Here is a 19948-nt window from a genome sequence, read left to right on the forward strand (position 1 = left end):
TTGAACTGTATTTATTTAGCAGGAAGTTTTACATGTTAGATGCTTTAGAAAAACGTAATAGCAAGTAGGGTCACTGAGTAGCTACACAAACTGAAAAACCCTGCAGAAGTAGGTTGTTGAGTTGGGATTGCAGTTTCTTCCCTTCTCTATTATGTCCACAGATATTACTAGACCAGTGTGGAAGCAGGGACTGGTTGGGTTTAGACTGATGTTACCACGGTGACAACATGCATGTTCGGTGTCATTATACCTGGGGGTTGTGACGGTTGTCGTGGAGGTCGTCGGGGTAGGGTCTGTCCGGGCTCCAGTTACCCGTCTTTTGGAACATTTCCTGGGCTTTGGCCGTCACCCATGACTGGCTCTCAGTCATGCCACCCTCAGGAGGTCTGGCACCCACACACACACACACACACACACACACAAACATAAATATGAATATTATTGGAATGCTAGGGATACTGTAATTTTTCAGTAATCCTTAATGCAACAACACCGAATTTGTAGAAGACCAAGGAATTAATTTAGAGTGGGATCAATATGTCGGCTACTATTGACCTGTTTACTGATTTATAGAGTCCGTCTAAACAGGAGCTGTACTTCAAGCTTAATTTTAATCTTAGCATGGTAACATGATTACAGATACTATAATTATCATATTGTTGCTTATTTATTAATCCTTTATTTATCCAGGTAAAAAATCTCATTGAGATTAAAAATCTCATTTCCAAGAGAGACCTGGCATCAAGACCTTATACTCATGTCTTGATAAACAGCGCTTGTACTTTTTCTGTATCTGATCTGATTTATGTTTACACTACATTTAAAATCCAAGGTTTGGAAATGAAAATGAAAACAAAATTACATTTTAATCTACACTTGAGGAAAAACGAATATCATAATTAACTGAAAAATAACTATGTTACAGAGATCACAGTGTATATTTGTCAGAGGTTTGTTTTAAGGATTAGGGTTTCTTTACCTCAAACTTCTCAATCACAGTAAAACATCAGTATATTATTTTGTTTGATGTGATGATATGATTTAAAAAAAGAGAAGCATGAGATTCAGCTGAGGTGCTGTGGATGAGCTGGTGCGAGCTAGTGGCACCATCTTTCTCTGCAAAGACTTTAATAAGTCTTTAATAAGAGAATAATGATAAAGTTATCAGAATTCCAGCAAACTTTGAAGCATCCTAACTGTGGCATGTTTTATAATCAATATCTTTCAAAGTTTAAATAAGGAGACCAAACTAAATAAGAGTTTTGATAACCTTCAAGAAGTCACATGATGCCTTATATTCTAAATATGGCTCCTAAAATATTATAGTGAAAAATGTACAAAAACTGTAATAAGGCATAAAAGGTCTGGTCAAAAAAAAAAAGAAGAAGCACATTTTGCTTGTTTTTACTTTCAAACCTTTCCTTTCAGCTCACTATAGCTCACAATCAGTGTTAAAGGCATTAGCTGGAATGGAACTGGCACAAAAGGGGGGAAAATAAAAAACAAACAAACAGATTTTTTGAATTGATCTACAGTGTGGATGCGACTGTATGCTTAATGTATTTGTACTGGACGTTTCTGTCTGAAGCGCCTCATTGCAGTGTGTATGGGCTTCCCCCGTTTTCTACTCACATGCTGTTGATGTTGTCTAGCTGCGTGCTGGAGAGGCCGTTCTGGCCCTGGCCTCCCTGGCCGTCCGTGCCGCCTCCCTCAGAGGGCGGCTCCATGCGCTGAAACATTAATGGCGTTCGGTTCTGTGTGAGATACACGACATGGCCTGCAGGCTTGCATCAGGCACACTCAGGGGGGCAGACACAGGACACAAACACAGGATGCACTCGCAGCATGCACCCACACGGGGGCGCCATCAGCAAGCACATGGCTGTGGGTATCCAAGGTAAAGTTTCCCCAAAGACTACTTGATCTGGAGTCTGCTTGCTACCCAGAAAGTGTTAAAGGGACACTGTTAACTCTGATATGTTGGGTAGAGATTCAGGGTAGCAAAACTGATCTCAGATCTGTGTCAGAGGGGAGCTTTTACCTTGAGGTAAGATTGCTCTTAAATCTCAGGTCTTGGACCAGGTTCTCATACTCACAAAGTATATCTATATAGAGACATTTTACTCAAAAATCATATACTGATCTGCCAAGTTGTTTTGAGTAACATGCCATTTCAAGAGAAGTAGTAATCTGATCCTAAACCAGCAGTATTAAAAAGCAACTTCTGCTTCCATCAGACAGGTCAAAGGTCAAGCCGTTTTACTCTCAGGAGATCCTGTTTCAACAGAGTCCTCTCTGGAGTGGCTTAGCGTTGATGGTTCATGACTGCGAGAGCCCATGTCATGTCCCTCCATGGTCTGGAAGCTAAAGGCCGGAGGATAAATGACTGAAGAGCTGCTCAGAAACAAATTCAAACCTCTTCAGACACATCAGGCTGATCTGTTGGACAGGAAGTCCGGCTACAATGTGCACCATTAATAATGGCCAGCTTTGGTTAGCTGCTTAAAAATGCTGACATTATCTAAGCTCGCCACAGGACACACGTCATACTGATTGTGTCAGACACAGAGACAACCGATATGACTTCTGTTTGTTCTCACGAATGAAGTCACAAAGATATCACTTTAAAAAAAAGCCATAAGTTTTTTGATCCTGTCCAACTGTCTTTTCCAGTGTCAAGGAGAAAAACTGTTTAAGTTTGTCTCTGAACAGTTTTGTTCTAGTACCAGAGCCACTGATGGATCCTGACAAAACTCATGGTAGAAATGTTTAGATGGATAGGATAATGACAAACAGAGAAACACTGAACACCTCTGGCTCCAACTGAGTATGTTTCTGCAGTTGTGTGTGTATGAATGAATGCTTCCATGACAGAATGATTACACAGGGAGACACTGGTCTCAGGAATCTTCCCTCAACGTCCCCGCAGACAGAGAAGGGAGCAGGCAGATTCAAAGAAACACAGGCTGAAGAGAATGGGTCTCGGTTAGAGAAACGTGGTGGCAATCAACCTGGATTGACCAAATAGGGAGAGCTTGACAGGTCAAAGTCTCTAGCTTCCTGGAAGGATAAATAGAAGACAGAAGGACACAGATGGCATGGAGGATGGGCACAAGGGACATCAGACAACATCCATGCCAAGGAAACAAAGTAGCCAACAAAGACAAAACAACAAAATACTGACAGACAACGATAACAAACAATGACTAAGACATTTCACACTTGACATGTGCACAGCAGGAATGAATGGAGGCAAAGAGGTAAACAGATGAGTTGTTAAAGAAAGGAGCCACCCTTAGCTTCTTTTATTAGTCATTTTAGGTCTAAAATAAATATTTGTCAATTTTACTTATTTTCTCTTTCTGATTTGGGGTCTGAGCAACAACAGGAAGCCGTCACGACCCGAACGCCTCACTGAGGACCCATCAGGAAGCATTCTGCCTCAACTGCCTCCTTTCAATGTGGAGGAGCAGCACCTGTACTCTGCCTGTGTGTGCAACCTCATTCTTCAGGGTCACTAGCTTGTGGCCATAAGTGAGGGTGGGAACATAGATCGACAGGTACAGCATCTAGATGAGGTCAAAGATATCACTGACGTTAAGTAACCTTAACCATTAACCATATGTTTTGAAGAAAAAACCCCTCAAGACTTTGGAGAACATTTTGCAAAAGCCCAAAGATCACACATTTTCATTGTACAGTGCTGCTAGACCTTAGAGCAGAGGTAGGGAACTCCAGGCCTCGAGAGCGGGTGTCCTGCAGGTTTTACATCTCAGTCTGGGTCGAAACACCTGAATCAAATGATTAGTTCATTACCAGCCTCTGGAGAACTTCAAGACATGTTGAGGAGATAATTTAGCCATTTAAATCAGCTGTGTTGGATCAAGGACACGTCTAAAACCTGCAGAACACCAGCTCTAGAGGCCTGGAGTTCTATACCTCTGCCTTAGAGGGTTAACCAAAAGTGGGCTTGTTGGCTCAGAAACTAAGGAAAGCAGCTTTCACTAGGGAGCACTTAAATCTGAAAAGCCACATCCAGGCAGTTCTGTTCACTAATTACTGTTTGCTGAAGAAATCAGCGTTCTATGTAAATGTGAAAATGTTCCATCATGCTGGATGTGAAAAATTAACTTCTAGCACGTGTGTTTCTTTTTCACTTGTGTGCCTTTATTGTGTGTGCATTGGCCACACATTGCACATTACAGAGGGTGGATAGTGTTACTTTAACGGCAGGATCCCAGTGGCAATGCTATGGGTAATGCCGCAGGGGGATGATAGGATGACTGAAAAGTGAAACCAAATGCCCAACCCTACTGGCTATCCAAACCTGATGCTACAGAAAAAAAAAAGACTTCTCTAAATATACACGTGAAGATTGTGGGTGGATTCTTCCTTCAAAGCAGCACGGTAATATGAAAACAAAGACTGCAGCAGAAAAGAGGAAAGCAGTGGCGAGATAAAGTAGAGATGACGAGATGGTTAAAGTCATCGTGCACTGCTGATGTTGAGAGAGCTGGTGTCGAACTGTCCGTTCAGTCCGATGGGATAGCCTGCATTCAGGACACACGCTGTTTTTGACATGATGTAGTGTTGGTAAGAGAAAGGAACAACATACTCTCCATTCACCAATGCACTCCTTCATTCGACAAAATGGAAATCTGGAGACAAGACATGCATCTGAGTCAGTAAGAATGCGCCTGACACCATTTCATGGGCAAATCTAGGAGCGATTGCACAAGTGGAGAGATGTTTCCACACAAGCGAGTGCATCTTAAAGGCATTCATTGACACAAGGGGACGAGCACTGACAAGGAACAAAGGTAAGGCCATGTGGTATCATCATCATCATCATCATCATCATCATCACTGTTCAGAAGATTACAAGCAACAAAATCCTTAGTTTAACCTTTGGTTATGCTTTATCCTCCTTACCATGCTCAAATTATCCATGATACAAAACAAACAAAACAAGTGAAAGTGTGGGGGAGGGTCAAGTTGCTAACTGTCTGGAAAAGATTATATAAAATAACCCTTTTAGCAAGCTTTGTAAAATAATAGGCTTCTTGATCTCTTGGTTAGCCAAGAAAGCAAGAAGGTACTAGAAAATGTATGCAGATTTTTAGAAGCATGCTAAAGAGACGGTACAGTGCAAGAGGGAGGTAACCTGTGCTCAGAAGTGTAGCTGGGAGTCAGCACAGGATTTAAATGTATAAGACATGTTTCTTATTCTTTTAAATCCATATCTGGCAGAAGAACGGCAAACAAGAGACGACCAGGAGGAGGAACACAAAAAGAAAAAAGTCTTTCGGTATTTGGAATATTTCTCTGGCTTGGAGTCTACCTGTTCCTCTCGCAGGGCCTGCAGCTTTTTCGTCTTGCTCTGCCGGTAGTACTCCATGATCATCATGGCAGCGTAGATTTTGCCCACCGTCAAGTCTGTGGCTGCTGAGAAAATGACAAGTTACCCTGCAAGATTAGACCCGAGTGTGATGGGACCCTGAGCCATGGGGGAGGGATGGGAGTGGGGGACAAGACACAAACACTGACAGAGAAATACACAACATGCATAATCCACCAGCAGCTGGACATCCTAGCTTAGCATTAAAAAATAAATAAAACTGTAACGTCAACAAAATACTCAGCATTTGCTTTTTCTGAGCTGAGGAGCTCCTAGCTTTAGCTGACAGAGGTACACGCCGAGAATATTTGATCAGAGGTTACTGATACTTCTGAGCAAAGAAAAACTTTAGTTTCAGCAGTTTTGGTATGTGGATAAATAAATCAAATATATAAATTAAATACATTAAAAGTTTACCAACCATTTAAGCAACTGGAAAGCTTTGGGTTTTGCTAGGAAGCATAAACACTTGACTCTGGACCAATAAAAGAAGGTAATGTGGTCTGATGAGCCCAGATTTACCCTGTTCTAGACTGATGGGCACGTCCCCGTATCATCGAGCGATGACGTTTTTCTCAAGAAGGCAGCAGCAGGGACAATTTCATGGTTTGAGCCAAGAGTTGTATCATGACCGCTTTCATACATTTAAGAATGTCAGTGGGACAGTTTGAGCTCTTGTTGGGAGAATAGGGACCAAATCTATTTAAACTGCTTCAGTCTGCACACAGTTACTGCTGCCACTGCAAGCCGATTTGCAACCCACCTCCACCCCAGCTTCTACATTTCATTCCATTATGACTTAATCAATGTCATGTTGACCCTATCTAATGTTTGTTATCAATGATGTCTGCTCTCGATTTTACTGGCGTTCTTCCCACCTTAGGATTTCCACATATGCGTTTTACAGGGTGGGAGGATCCCAGAACAAAGCCATCCCGGCAAATATGAAAACAAATGAATTCTTGGGAGAAATTTATGAGCAAGCACACAGTCTGAAAGTTCACATAGCAAATACCTTTAAATGTTAAAGGAGCATTTCTGGCAGTTCTTAAATTATATCTTGCTCATGAACACTGTAGCTTGTCATGTTTTAAAAAAAATTATATTGCACTTTCTAAGGGCAAATAAGAACCTGTATTACTTCATCAAAATACTTAACATTCAACAAACGAATAAATTTTTTTGTTTTTTTGAAGAATATCAGTAACCACTGTGCAAACATTCCCGAATGAAGCCTTAACTGAAACAAGGTTAAGCTCACTTGCTGGTGTACTACAGGCATATACGATATCACAACACAGTACAGTAACAAAGCTGGTAGTCTTTTCACAGGCAGATGCTGTTCTTATATCTTTTCAAAGGACATGCTCTTATTATTTCGCTATCATCTTATCATACAAGGAAAAGAAATTCCTTATAGATTAATATGAAGGCTTAGGACTAGGCAGCCACCTCATTAAGAAACGTGGACACCACAGCCAAGTGATCCCTGAGAAAAAAAGGAGCTCAATTTTTTTCCAAAAACTCCGGATACATATCCCCAGAGTTTGGGTGAAACACATAAATATTTAAAATCAGAAAAATATTGAGCTTTGTTTCGACTGTCTGTGAACAATGTGAATTACTAGATTACACCGCATACTTGTGGCGCCCTTTTCAAAGTGGCGTGGCTAAAAGTCTTCGAGCATTAAAACTGATATTAATGTGTGATAAGATATGACCACACATATCTTATATCTCAATCAATTCCATGCAAGTACTAAGAAGTAAACATGCACTATATGCATTTTCATAAACTTATTTTTAACCAATCAGGCTTTACATTCATTACATTTGTATAAAGGTTTAATCCTAAAGTCTTCCTGTAGTGAAAAGACTTCTATAGAGGATCTTCTATAGTAGGCACCTCCTGATAACAGGAATGACTGAATGGGTGGATAGTTTCATGGTGTGGGTTTGTGTCCTGCTGTTTCTACTCTTATGTGATGTGTCTGTGTGCCCATGTGAATCTAAGTATGGTATGCTGTATCTGTACATGTTATCTGAAGGGTAATCCCATTTAAAATCAATGAAAGCTGAATAAAGTTCCCACCTTTTTTATGTACAATCACTTAAGTATAGTTAGTGAAGGCATATCAAATTTTACTTTACTATAAACACTTTTTCAACTACATGAGGGTGAGTCAAAACGTTGGTCCCTTAGTTTGCTGAATTTGAGCCCTTGTGTCTTTATGAGATAACCTCTGCGTATTCAACTTACAACAAAAGCCATCTTCAGGACTAAATTTATCTGATCAATGTGATATGCCCAGACTATATTATGGAACATGTGAGCACTAATGATGCTCTTCCATTTCAGAGCCATAAGCTATATTAGCAGATTACAGTGACACAGGAGTTACAGCTAGAAGCTGAGCCTGATACCAAAACACAAGGACGAAGTACAAGTAATCAGTTTTTCACATTGTTGTGGAGGAATTTTGGCCCACTGTTGCTTTTGTTCACTGAAGTCTGCAGGCATTCATTTAACTCTCCACAGCATTTTAATCAGGTTGCAGTCTGGACTTCATTGCAGCACCTTGATCTTTTTCTTTTTCTATTGTAGATTTGTTTCTGTGCTTGGAATCACTGACCTGCTGTATGTTGGGCCAAGCTTTAGCTGTGGGAGACACAGCCTCACATTTGAATGAGTTCATGGTGGACTGAATGAGTGCAAGGTGCCCAGGTCCCATTGCTGTAAAAAAAATCCCAAATCATCACTCCACCACCGTGCTTGACAGCTAGTATGAGGTGTTGTTGATGACGACATACTAATTTTTTGGAGCTAGTCATTATAGTCCAACACTTTTACTTTGGTTGTCCTGTAGAAAATGTACACAGAATCCTACAAGGAGGTAAAAAGGAGACCTTTTGTATTAACATTTTAACCAAGTTTATCCAAAATGCCCAATTTTGAAGTTTTCCCCAGTGAATGATCAGAAAACAAGTAAAACTTCCCAGTTACCAAATGATTTAGTGCCACAAATTATTCTCTCCTGGACCTGGAGTTAAAATTATTCAAATTGATTAAGTGCTAAATTTTGACCCAACCTCATGTACAGTGAAGGCTTTGAAGTAACTTTGAAAACTTCTAAAGTGTAAAGTTAACTGGATTTGGATTCATTAAATAACTGACCTTGAACACAAATGACACGGTGTGACAAAGAGGCATCATCCATCTAAATTTACCGCCCAATTGATGATATTAGTCTGGCTTTATGCATGTACTATTTTGCTCTGGCCCAAAGTATTGGAGCAACATTTGCAAAGAATTTACATTTGTAAATCTATGCATGTGTGTAAGTACTGTTAATGTGTGTGTTTTTTGTTGTTGTTCCCCGATCAGGAGATGCAAAGCAGTGAATGACACTGGCTGGTAGAAGCTTTCCTCTTGGTGAGTTGGTGATCGGACACACACACACACCACTTTGTGCTGTTTTCCTACAACTTACCCTTGTGAGGGGTAACCAGCAAGTCCAGTGTCTTCTGCGATAGGTTGGGCCAGATAGCCATCATCTCCTTTCTAAGCTCTGCATCCATCTGGTGCTTATCTGCACCACCTGGGTAGCATGTACCAAAAGCGTCCATGCACACACATTGAACATTTGTAGACACATGGAGACGTCCGACCACATGTGAAGAGCCCCCAGACACAAAAAGAGCAAGGTACCGACCAAAAGAGAGGCACAATGGCATGAAATCCAAAAAGAAATATATTTATCCATTCAGGCATCCAAACATTCACCCAAAAACAAAAAAGTAATTTGTTAGCAATTTGTCATATTTGCTACAATAATCTAAAACATACTTCTCAAGAGAAAGAGACAGAAACTGTGAAGAAAGAGACTCAAAGTGTCACAGTACTTCATACCATACCCTTAGCAATCTTTATGTCCAGTGCTGTCCTTATCAGAGCCATGAGCGTGGAGTTAAAATGCACCGTGCTGTCATCAGCAACCGGTAGATCCATGCGCAGCAGCCTCTGTGGAAAGCCAGTCAGGGATGAGAGGATGAGAAAGGGATGTGTCCCTGCTGAACTGTGGTGTGCCTGAACCTCCAGGAAGGGGAGGGGATGAGGGGTTGGGGGCAGGGTTGAGAGAGCTCCATAGACTACAGCCAATTCCAGCTGGACCGGATTTGCCCAGGTTTTAGTCAATATTCCCTGAGAGAGATTAGAATTAAGGCACAGATGCCTGGGTGTAGAGTCAGTGAATCCTCTGATAAAGGTGTGCCATATAGAGTGACTCTTGAGAATTCGTGGGTTAAGTCTGTTGCACAGCTTTGCAAATTTTTTGCATTGGCAAGTGCAAGAGCATTTACGTGATGACAGAATGTTGAATAGTCGAGTTCCAGTGTCTCCTGTTTCTTTTTTTTCCAGTGATACTCTACGAAACAGCACAGCTATATCCAATGAGGGCCATCTGCTGCTAAGCAACTGTGAGAGCTGAGAACCACAAGGAAGAACAATCGGAGCCGAAATGGCCTCCGACCCAACCTGTGCCCATGTTCCCTAAATGTGTGAATGCATGGGTGCATTTACACATCTCTGTTGTTACACACATATAGATAGATATAACAGTACACATACACAGACCCGACCCCCCCACCCCCCACCCTACCCCAACAATCATCCCTTCCCTCTACACTTACACACAATTATTTGCACAGACTCCAATTAAGAGTGCTTAATTGGAGTCCTTTAGAGACAAAATAAGTTGACTGAAGAACAATAACAGTATCACTGGTGTAATTCTGCTATTTTTCAGGAGACTGCTGTGGTTTTGTTTAACTGAGGCAACTGCTATAGAGCTCCCCCTACCTCTAAAGAGGTTCCCTGTCTTTACATGTCTATACCAGGTAAAACCAATGGAGAAACCTGCAGATAGAAGTGAACAAGCTAGGCCAGCTGGGGTCGCTTGCCGTTCCTATCTTGACCAGTTAACATCCATCAGATTTACCTACGAACATGAGCGTTGGGCACTCACGATGGCAAGCACGGTAGTACGATGGCGGTGGAGTTGTGTACGTGCTCTTGTGTTCCTGAGTGTGTGCAAGTGTTGGGCATGCCCAAAGCCAAGTGTGCAGCAGGCAGAGGGCATCGGCCAACATCCACAGCGCTCGACAGGCAACAGGCAGGCAGGCTCGATGTCGCCCATAGCCATGCGACAAAGAGGATTTCATGCAACACCCCATCAAAAAATCCAACAAACCCGGACACAGCATGCAACATGCATTTACTTCACTCCCACTATCTAAGCCCAAACTCTTCCCACCCAGCCCACTACTCCCCATTACTTCCCTTAAAACCCACTTTTACAATACAAGCAGCCGTGCATCCGCGCAAAGAGAGTATCCTCAATCCAATCGGATTGATCCTACTGATTGACAGGTAATTTCACACTTTTTGGATTCTTCTTTTGTTTTCTCCTTCTACTTTTTACATTCATGGCTGCCCTAAAGTCAAATTGGACAGCGAGGTGTTACTTCGTATCAAGTCAAGATCTCTCTCAATGCCAGACGGGTGCAGTGTTTTAAGGGGGTGTAAGAGTTAGAGAGGATTAGAGTTGTGGCATTCCCTGAAAGAAGAAAAAAATCATATAGAAGTTTAAAAAACAGATGATTGAAGTTCTGTTTTTTCTGTTTATTTTATTTATTTTTTTGGTTTTGGACCAACCAGACTTTGTGGTAATAGAGCTGTAGGGTAAGGGGACCGGGGCGTATCAAAGGGGACACATGGCAGGGATAACAGTTAGTCGGGCTAAACTAGTCAACTCTAAGCTTGGTCATGAGATGTAGTTACAGATAAAAAGGTAAAGGTGAGAATGAGCAGGGAGAGGAGGGTTGTGAAAACACTGAAAGAGTAAAAGAGGAATCAAGAGAACGTGAGTCAGTGTGATTTAAACTGAGAGGAGAACTGAGAGTGTGTGTGTAGATAGAAAAGAGAAAAGAGAGGCTGAAAATTACAGAACACGACAAAAGATAAAGACGAAGACTAAAAACAACACTGACAGAGGTCAGTTCAAAAGAGACAATCTGTCGTAGCAATACACATTTAACAGCTTTTTCTTTTTTTACTTTGAGTAAAGGGCTTTGTGTCCACTAAAGTGAAGATCAAGAACTTTGCCTAAATATTAAGGGCAATGTAAACCTTCCCCTCTTTATTCATTAACTGTTTCTCATATCACAAGGTTCTTTAATTGACTTCTTTTTGTCGGATTTGTGTAAATGAATACTGGAAGGTTCTGATGGCTGAAGTATGTGATGGGTGCTAGTGCCAAGACAGTTTGACATACTGGAGAGGAAACCAAGAGAAAGAACAGGAAGGAGAGGTAAAGTGGAGACAGAGTGGGCTTGACAGAGGGATGTAATGAAGGAGTGAAGATGGCTCCTAATTGGTGACAGACAAGTGGATGTAGAAGTAGAAAGACAGAAGAATGTGAGGGAAAGGATGGCTGGCAGGCAGAAGGTCAGTGGAGAGAAGAGGAAAACAGAGGAAAAGGAAGAATGAGAGAGGCAAATGGATAGTACAAAGATTACTGACATCCAGATTCAACAGAAATGAGTAACGCTGGAGATTTTCTAATAATTGTTAAAATTACTGCTTTTCACTCACCACATATAATAAATGGGAGGCTACTGTACACACAGATATTTGGAGATAAGTGGATCGACTGCACGTACAGATAATTGACTTTAGGAGTCATATCAGGTGTAGCTCATTACAGGAGCAGGCAGATCTAATTTGGTGCTGGCTAAACAGAGTTGGCCAATTCATTAAGTATTTGCGTGAATTAGTGACTGTTGTTTCTTGGGAAATAATTTTAAGGGACTTTTTTTTTGCTGTGAATTCTTCAAATAATTAACATATTTGTAATAACTTTGCAAAAATTTAAAGTAAAGTAAAATTTTGAGGTAATAAAAGACATTTAAACCATTTTGGAATAAAGTTGTAACATTACAAAAGCTGGAAATAGTGAAGTACGGTCAGTACTTTCTGGATACACTGTAGCTATCGATTCCCAACTTTCTGAGCTACTATTTCTGAGCTCCTGCTTCAGGTAAGCAGCATGTTTCTAATTTCTTTTTTCAACCAACACCATCGCATGTGAGAGATTAGATCCTTTCACGCCAACCCTACAAAGAAGACCGTGACCATAAATATTACTATTTTTTAAAGAGTATAACATTTCAATAACTATAGTGTGGTTCACCAAAAAGGGAACACAGTCATTATTAATAATTTTCCAGTAGTGTATTTTACAACCTACTCACTTGTGAGTAGCTTTGTTTCGTCTCCCTTCTTCTCAGTCCTCGCGACAAATAATTTGAATAAAACTGAATAAAAAATTGACATGAATTTTCTGTGAAAAGTGAACCACAAAACCCTTTAAGCTGCTGCTGAATTTCTAGGTGTAAGTAACATATTTCCTGATTTTAATTTTAAAAAAAGCTTAATTAGATGTCATTTAAAAAAAATAAATAATCAGAGAAATCACTTCCCTCCTGGTTGAAGCACCAAACCATCTTGTCAACAGTGTTTTAGTGAATCTGGATGGCAATAAGAAGAAGGACAGGTTGAGAAGGACTCAGCTGAGGTGTAAAGAGAGAGTAGACAATAAGACGAAGAGACAGTGAATGCTGAAATGCTCAATCCAAATCTCTACACTGGTGGTCTGAGGAACAAAGAAGCCAGAGATGCTTGAATGTCAAAAAATCATCTTGAAAAATGAGGAAAAAAACTACAAGGGCCAGAACATGGTTGTATAAGCATTGTATATGTGTATGGTAATGTGTGTGTGCGTGTATATAATACACAGAATAATAGAGCCATCCACAGGAATAAGAGGCACAGAGGTTTGAAGACAGAAACCACTGCCGGTCCTTCTGTACCCGCATCGTAAGCAAATATTGCACTGCGTGAACAAAACCCTTAATAAAATTATCTCAATTTAAGTGTTGCTTGTATATGTTTCCTGAAATAAATCAATGGCGTGTGGAAATTATGTATTTTTCACAAATTTTCAAGCATGATTTCACTGCACTAAAAATTTCTATAAGCATTTTATAGGACATAATTTTAAAATGCAAACCTGCAATAAATAATGAATAAATGTAGATTAAGTAGTTGTATATATTTTAAAACAATTTTTTTTCTTAAGTTTGAATATTTCAGAACAAAATAGGCTATAAATAAATGAAAACTGAAAGTAGTCATTAATATTTAGTGGACTTACTTACACCAATCTAAAAACACATGGACGTCTGAAAGTTTTCTTACTTTCTAAGTTACACCTGTGCTTTAACTGTGTTTTGCTTGCGTCCGTGCAGGTTGCAGAAGGACTGGCAAAGCCTCCTCCGTTCCCTTACTCCTGTGGCTTGACGGGAGGAAATCAAAGAAAGAGGACTGACTACCAATCCACTATCACTGCACTTCACGACAAAAGCCCATCCCTCCATCCCCGCGGTCGGAGAGAAAGAAGAGAGGACAGCGCTCACCACCACCACAACCACCACTAACAGACAATGAGGAGAACACCGCTGGGAGGAGGGAGGGAAGAAGGGAGGGAGGTGGAGGAGAGTGGGTAAGAAGGAGGAGGAGGAAAAGGGACAGGGAGGCTTGAGCAAATGAAAGAGAAGAGGTTCTCTTCCCCAGCGATGGGGAGGCTGAAGAACGGAGACTTTATGGATGGGGAAAAGGAGGAAGAAATGAATGATGGGAGAGGGGAGGGAGAGGAGGAGGTGAGGGTGGTGGCTGAGGGGGGTGGAGGGGTAAGGTGGGGGGCGAGTCTACCTTATAGGCGACCCGGGCGGGACACCTCTTCCCGAGGCCTAGCGGCGGACACATGTGTCTTAGCATCTGATACATGTCTGTGTAACTGATCCGGCCGCTGGAGTGGCCACGAACACACATACACACACGCACACACAAACACACACACGTGCACCATATATGCACATGCATCCAACACCCCATACGCCAACACACCCACACCAGACAAAACAAAGACGGACGACGTAAAAACGTAAGAAAGAAAAACAATGGGGGGAGGGAGGAAGAGGAGGATTAAGAGGGAAGGACGGAGACAGACAGACAGAGGTGTGTTCGGGGGAGACATGAGGAGAAATAAAAAGAAACCGACAAAGGAAAGGAAGAGGGGGGGAAACAAATACACAGAGGTTATTGTTTTGATCACTGTGGATATGTGGTTGCTGTGGTGAGAGAAAAAGAGAAGGAAAGAGAACGAGAGAGAAAGAGGGGGTGTGTTACGTGGCTTCTAGTTTGATATATTGTAACGTTAGTGGAGAGAAGAGGAGGGAAGGGAGGAAGGCAGGGAGAAAGGTTAGGGAAGGGGAGGGTTGGAGGAGGTGTTATTTAGTTTAGTTACTTGCTATTAAGATACCGTTCTATGCGAGTCGAAAAGGGGATTTGAGTGGGTATTTTTTTTCGTTAAAAGTCGGTGCCCTCTTTCGCCGCTCGGATAGAACTGGCAGCGGGGCTTCTAGCAGGCAAAGAAAGCACCGCTGCAGAGATCGGAGTGAGTCACAGTGACAAGTCAATGCAGTCCATTATTGAGGCTTAGTCTCCACCAGGAACCTCCACTCACAGCTGTGCCTTTAGATGTTCAGGGGAGCCCTCCCTCAAGATGGGAAAGGTCACGACACATTTACAACAAGGGTAGCAGCTGAGTAGAAGGTATTCAAAAAGTTTTGGTTGTTTGAGAACCATTAGTTGTTTATAATACAATAAAATGCAACTGAATTAGCCTGTCCAGATAGCTTGTACCTATTAGTTTAGGTTGAATGAAGTGGAATATCTACTGAAGGGTACAAAGCACCTCAAAAAGAACCATTCAGTTTCAAAGTACTTCAATTTCGCAGCTGTTCAGCAGTAATAATCAAAAGACGTACTGTTAGAAAGAGTGGATTTGAGAGTTTTGCGTAATTGCTAGAGGCTGCCATGCCTCCAGACATGCTCGCAAAAGTATAGGATGAGTTTGATTATCATATGGATGTATGTTATGCATCCGGAGGGAGACACATCGAGCACTTGTGAACATCGTAAGTAAAGCTTTTTATTCAGCCATGTATTTAAAACTTTACTACAAAGTTCTATGTCTATTACTTAAACAAATATAGCCTTTTGAAATTGGGTGGTTCTTCCGATACACCCTGTATACAACAGGTCTCATACTACAGACATATTAGACGTCTCACAACTCAAATATAACTAAGTCAATAGAGGACAAGAACAACTTAACAAATGGAAAGGTGTAACATTGTGAACACACATATCTGCAGCCCGATGCAGATTGTTTGGGTTTTTTAACTGTTAAATACTACAATGTGAATTAAAAATAAATTGTAAGTTCACTTCAACTGGCTACTTAGCAGTAGCTTCAAAAAGCAAATGTAAACGGTATGACTAACAAATCTTCCCACGAACCTCTGCCGACACAAGCAGTTACTAAGAGGTACCTGGTGGACACAAGACTATTTTTAATGTCAAGAGTCCTCGCCCCAAACCACACACACACCCTGCCCCTTTCTTTTTTGTCCCCCACACACCAGAGCCACAAACAGAGCAAGTTTGGCCATCTCATCACAGTACTTCGGATAACAGTTACCCAACTCCTGCAGATTGATTTTACATGAAAATTATACTTAAAGAACTATAGGAGGTCGTTTGATAGCTGATTTGTTGTCTTATGAAACTAGTTAATAGTAGCTAGTCCTTTTAGCTTTAGGAAAAGTATTGCAAAAGTATGTTTAACTTTGATATTACTGTGCTAAAAGTACAGGGTGCATTTTATATAAAGGTAATGTAACAGGCTAAATACTGGTTTTGGTGTGTCTAATTTTTAAAGCCACTACGTGTACTGGTTTGAAAGTCCATACAAGTTAAGAAGGGTTTAGAAAAGAAGCTACTCAAAAAAAAACCCTTTCAATCATTATATTTATCATTTACCATTATATCTGAAACAACCTTTTGTGCTACAAGGACAACCCAATAAGGAAGTGAAGAAAAACTGCAATTCCTCAACTGGACACTTGAGGCTGACTCCGGTCCATTATTGAGAAAATCCATCTTAGTTTATACTTCGACTTTGAATAAATGTAGAGCCTACCATACACACTATACAAGTAGACAATGCTGTTAGCATTTATCCCCGTGCTCTGCAATTTTACCACCAACACCAGGTGGCAGTGAAGTTTCCTCTCTTCCATTCTCAATCACCAAATTAATTTCCAGTTACTAAAAAATTAGTAACTGGAAATCCATATAAACAAATGCTGATCAGAATGGGCCATTCACAGCCTTGTGACCTGAGCTGATGTGACATGCTGCTACATTTCTAGAGATACCGACCAAGTTATGATAAACTAGGTGGAGTTGCTGAAGGGAAATGTTTGTAGATTTGTTGGCACACTTTTAACCTTCATCATTGGTGATGACCATAACGCTAAGGCTAGACAATCAAAAATATATCAAAAAGACTCTGTTTTGCCTTTCTTCAAAGTACACGATGACTTTGACCTCAGAGGGTTAATGCAACTACCTGATAAATAATATGCCTCTCTATATGACTAATTGTACATAAAACTTTCTAAGCGGTCCTGGCTCCAGTTTTGCTTTGTGGAATTACTATTAATGGGCAGGTATTTGTGTATGTAATATAGCCATATAATGTTTGGTCACACCTTGTTAACACTAGGTTATAATGTAGCAATGATTTCAAAAAGCCAAGATGGCCATATTTCTATAATTGAGGCGTAATAACAAGACTTGGTGGTTTTGTCCATCTTTTATATACAGATTTTGGCTGAATTATGGCGTTTTTTCCTAGTGACATAAAACACAATGTTTTAGTGTTTCTGTGATCTATTTTAAAGAAATATATTCGATTTTTGTGTGAGTAATCTATCAGTATAAATGCACAAAAGACTACACATAGTGGCTTTAAAATGTAATATTACAAACAGGTTAAGACAGCTGTTCCCAAACATGTGCCATGGAAGTTAAAGATGTAGCAGCTTTTCATTTCAGCTAGCAACAAGAGCTCGTACTTGCTAGTTTAACTAGTGTCTGTCACCTGAATGAGCTGCTTCAGTGAGTACAATCAAAGTCTGCACACGTTTGACTTCCTGTGGCACATGGCTGGAAAACACTGGCTGTTAAGCTCAGACCAAACTCTCTTTGTATGGCTCTGTAATAACCCCTGCCTCCCGCACCCGAACCCCAACTCAAACAAGAACAATGCACATCGCTCAACCATTTTCTGCCCAGGCAAAATTAGACAGCAAGCAGAAATAAAACACAATGGCTGACTGGAGTCTAAAGTCTAATGTTTACACAATCCTGAATTCAAAGTAAACATGTCAGTGTAATTTTCCCCAGCTTTCAGTCAGAAGACAATAGCAAGTGCAGTGCACCACCTCATGCTTCACACACTGGTATCAGTGTGTGTGTGTGAGTGTGTACAAGAGAGTGAGTGTGTGTGTGCATTTCTGCATTGTCCCAAACATTCTCATTGTCATGTCAGAATGCATATACAACAGAACCCCCCCCACCAAAAAAATGGTTAAATGGTGAAATGAGCTTAAAGCAAACCCAAAAAAAAAACTCAAACCAATGGAAATCAAAAAGTTGAAGTAAGAACAAATTGGTTTTAAGAGTGATAGAGAGCAACATTCATTCCAGTCTCTTAAAGGCGAGCAGGTTGCGTTTAAGTTTGTGCTTTAGGGGTTTGGTCCAAACCTTGCAGGCCACCCTATGTGGGCACTTCTTGCCAAGGCCCAGAGGAGGGGAGATAACTCGCAATAAACTGTACATATCCTTATAATGTATGCGCCCGCTGCAAGAAAAATACAAGGAGGGGAGGTTAGGTGAGGGAACACACAAAATACAGAGAGAGAGAGAAAAGAAATACAAAGGGAGCAGAAAGAAGAAAAAGAAAAAAAAAGCAGAAAGATTCAGAAAATCATCTTTAGCATGCACGCTCAAAATTCACAGGGGAGAAGGGAGGGTCACATTCATCTCAACTTTGGAAGAGAAGGCATTTAAAGTTATGAGAGAGAGAGAGGAAAAAGAGAAATAGATGCTTGGAAACTGCTCAAGCAGGCCAGCCTTAACTGTCCCACTCTGAACTATCATCACACGTTGTAGATCCCATTTGATCTGCACGCTTCTCGGATAAGACATCGGCACGACAGCAGTCTTTACCCATTTCAGGGCAGGAGAGAAAGTCAGGGGTTAAGATGTTATTTTGCATTCAGCAAAAGACTATTTATACATTTGTGTAGATCAGGGGTGTCAAACATAAGGCCCGGGGGCCAGAATTGGCCTGGCAAACACACCAATCTGACCCACTGGACAACTTTGGAAAATGTGAAGGAGGCATAAATTTTGGACTTTAAATTTTGGAGTCATGCTGAAAGATTGCTTTCATTTACAACAGCACCATGTTTTTTTTATCATGTGGAAAAACTGAGAAATATTGTTGTGTTTGCATACTAAACAAATGTCTGTCCTCCTCCAGAAAATCTTATGTATGCAAACACGCGCTGCAACTTCTTATCTGGTGCGCGTCTTTTATTTTGACAGAGAATGCTCAGCTGCGGACCACTTATGTGCACCCCTGTTTATGTGGACGTTACCCTGGAAGCATTATAATGGTAACAGTACAATGGTATTCAAAAAGTTGACAGTATTATTTTGTAAGACTTTAATATAATACAGTACTATAAGGGGTTTTTTTACACTAAGAAGCCATTTTTGGAGGTTAGTGTAGGTACACGGTAAAATAATAGTATATCGCTGTAAAATCAGAGAACTTTCCAACAGTGTGCAGTGTGTGTTTTAGTTGTATTTTTGTGTGGATTTGAGTCCACCTGTGTGTCACTCACCAGGCGGCAGGGTCGTACTCGGCCCATATCCTTACATACTCATCCAGGTGATGAGGCCCCAGGATGGAAGAGTCTCTAGTCAGGTACTCAAAATTGTCCATGATGACAGCCACAAACAGATTCAGCATCTGGAACAAGTATGTCGCAAACACAGTGATGTAAAAAATTTCTTCAAACAATAACATACCCTCACTGGCCACTTTATTAGGTACATGTTAGCCCTGGGCTGGACCCATGTTTTGCCTTCAGATCTGGCACAGATTCAACAAGGTGCTGGAAATATTCTTCAGAGATTTTGGTCCATATTGACACGACAGCATCACACGGGTGCTGCAGATCTATCAGCTGCACATTCATTAAACAAATCTCTATTTCTAGTGTATGCTTGAGGAATGCAGAGGCCATTTATGTACTGATTTCATTTCAAGAAACCAGTTTGAGATGATCTGAGCATGTTATACTGCTGGAAGCAGCAAAGTGGCTGGTGATACGAGGCTGGATGGATCCATGCTTTTATGTTCCATTTTATTGTTACAGCAGAAATCAACAGTCCAGGCAACATTTTATTCACTTCTGTTGAGCCTGTTATAGCCTCAGTTTCCTGTT

The 19948-nt window shown here is 40.9% G+C and overlaps 1 protein-coding gene across 22 annotated transcripts in view; it reads right to left on the bottom strand.

Annotated features, from left to right (window-relative positions):
• Positions 1 to 19948, bottom strand: part of cacna1ab (calcium channel, voltage-dependent, P/Q type, alpha 1A subunit, b) — a 200703-nt gene that overhangs the window by 12264 nt on the left and 168491 nt on the right. For 12 of the 22 annotated variants that reach the window (XM_026171894.1, XM_026171888.1, XM_026171891.1 and 9 more), the window contains 7 exons: positions 19343 to 19470; positions 18195 to 18291; positions 9314 to 9419; positions 8890 to 8997; positions 5342 to 5445; positions 1633 to 1754; positions 251 to 386 (listed from right to left, as the gene is read on the bottom strand). In XM_026171894.1, the coding sequence (XP_026027679.1) occupies positions 251 to 386; positions 1633 to 1754; positions 5342 to 5445; positions 8890 to 8997; positions 9314 to 9419; positions 18195 to 18291; positions 19343 to 19470 (801 nt within the window). Of the gene's footprint in view, positions 1 to 250; positions 387 to 1632; positions 1755 to 5341; positions 5446 to 8889; positions 8998 to 9313; positions 9420 to 14228; positions 14326 to 18194; positions 18292 to 19342; positions 19471 to 19948 lie in introns of all 22 variants that reach the window. The other 10 variants (XM_026171897.1, XM_026171895.1, XM_026171893.1 and 7 more) reach the window with 4 other exon arrangements.

This window comes from Astatotilapia calliptera, chromosome 6, assembly GCF_900246225.1.
Source record: "Astatotilapia calliptera chromosome 6, fAstCal1.2, whole genome shotgun sequence".
In the NCBI taxonomy this organism is placed as follows: Eukaryota; Metazoa; Chordata; class Actinopteri; order Cichliformes; family Cichlidae; genus Astatotilapia; species Astatotilapia calliptera.